The sequence below is a fragment of the Ceratina calcarata genome, unplaced genomic scaffold (assembly GCF_001652005.2).
Source record: "Ceratina calcarata isolate Rehan_Ccalc_2016 unplaced genomic scaffold, ASM165200v1 scaffold2317, whole genome shotgun sequence".
Lineage (NCBI taxonomy): Eukaryota > Metazoa > Arthropoda > Insecta > Hymenoptera > Apidae > Ceratina > Ceratina calcarata.
Genome location: NW_017145040.1, coordinates 2,796 through 4,625, shown reverse-complemented (window position 1 = coordinate 4,625; position 1,830 = coordinate 2,796). Strand labels below are relative to the sequence as shown.

The window sequence follows — 1,830 nt, the reverse complement described above, 5'->3', positions numbered from 1 at the left end:
TGTTAAAAATAAAAATATAGAAGAAGCAAATACAGAGGAGAATAAAAAAGAAATTTCTGAGGACAAGAATATAAACGAAAATGAGGGAAAGCTTAAGAAGGAGAATTCAGAAGACCTTGAGGATCATCTGACTCAAGAGAAAGGTTACTACAAAGAAAAATCGTCGATAGAACACGAAACGATAGAAGTATTCAGCGACGAGAATTCAAAAGAGGACAGCCAAGAACACGTGAGGAACTCACATAAAAAATACAAAAATTCTTCTAAAGAGATTGTATCGTATAAAGAAGAGAAAACCAAGAAACTGAATGACGAAGGAGAAGAGGAAAGCAAGGAGTCTCAAGAATATTCGACTATAAAGAGCGAGGAAATTAATTCCGAAGAATATTCAACGGAATATCAGGAGTCCACTGAAGCGTTTTATGGTAGCACTTACGAAGACCCTGAAGATGACTACACAGAATCTGGGAGTTTCGAGGACACGACTCTTTCCTCGGAACGTTTCTACTCTGAAGAAGAGCACGAGTCTTCCTTGAGCGATCAAGAAGACAGTACGGAAGGGGTCCTTAAGTTCACAGACGAACTGCCTAAAGAAAAGAAGGAAGACACTTTGGAAAATGGGAAATCATCGGATTCGGATGAGAGCATGGTGCACGATTACGTGGACGATAATTATGAGCCTGAGAATTACAAGGAACGCGAGTCTTCAGATTCCAACAGTTTGAGCGACGAGAAAATTAATAAGGAAATGATGGCTGATGGTAGGACAGAAGAACACGAGAAACCAGTGGAAAATATCGGTAAGAATGAAACGACTGAGAGTCCAAAGAGTGTCAGGATAAGAACGACTACGACGGTTCGTCCTACGCCTCCAAAATTGTTCAAACCGATCGCAGTCAGGAAGAATTATAATTACATTCCACCAACGACGACACCTAATCCAGTGGTCATCAAACCTAGACTCAGTTTGTTAAACCCGAAACCAGCAAAACCACCTAAATCATATAACGAGTTGGTACCAAAGCCTGTAATCAGAAAATTCCCATTGCTCTCTCGTAAACCGACTACTACGATGTCGACTACGACTAAGGAGGAAGATTTCACAGAAACTACAGAAGTAATAACCACAGAGGCGATCACCACTACTGAGGCTAGTAGGAGCGAGGAAAACGTGCTGGAAGGGAAGCTAGAATCAACGAACGATTCTCAATCAATAATTAACAGTGATTTAGTACAGGAGAGTCATTTGAAACCGATCAATGATTCCGAACACGAATACCAATTAGAAATGAAATCTGAGACTAAATCGAATGATTCAGAACAATCGAACGAGAAATTGTCAGATAATTCAGAACAGAATGATCAATCAAAACCAGATTCTGATTCAAAAGACGAGGATCAGAAATTGGAATCAGAACAAGAAATGAAATCAAAATCTCACAATGAATCAGAATATAAAATCGTCGACTTAAAACAAGAACATGAAACTCCAATAAAATCTGAAGACCAGGACACGAGTTCAAATGAACAGAAGTCTTCCACTAATACAGAAAAGGAAGAAGCCTTCACTCCTTATCCTATATCCAAACTATCGACCCTCGCTTCAAGCATTGAAAAAGCTCTTAAAGAAACTACGAGTACAGAATCTGAAAAATCGACTACTATTAAAAGTTCCACATTGATAGACGTAGAATTAATCAGTACTACAATTCCCCCAACGACTCTGACTACCACTGATCAACCTCTAGAGTTATCTACTATAAAAGAAACTACAGAAGAAGCAGAAACTGTTCAAACCTCTACTACACCATTTGCAAAGCCCACAGAAGG

General features: G+C 39.1%; 1 protein-coding gene across 1 annotated transcript; it reads left to right on the top strand.

The window, feature by feature from the left end:
* Positions 1-67: 67 nt before the first annotated feature.
* On the top strand, positions 68-1,813 carry LOC108622625 (endochitinase A-like; the record flags this gene model as incomplete). Its single annotated transcript, XM_018020641.2, has 1 exon — positions 68-1,813. A coding segment is annotated over one exon (1,746 nt), but the record flags the coding sequence as incomplete, so codon positions are not given.
* Between the last annotated feature and the right edge of the window lie 17 nt (positions 1,814-1,830).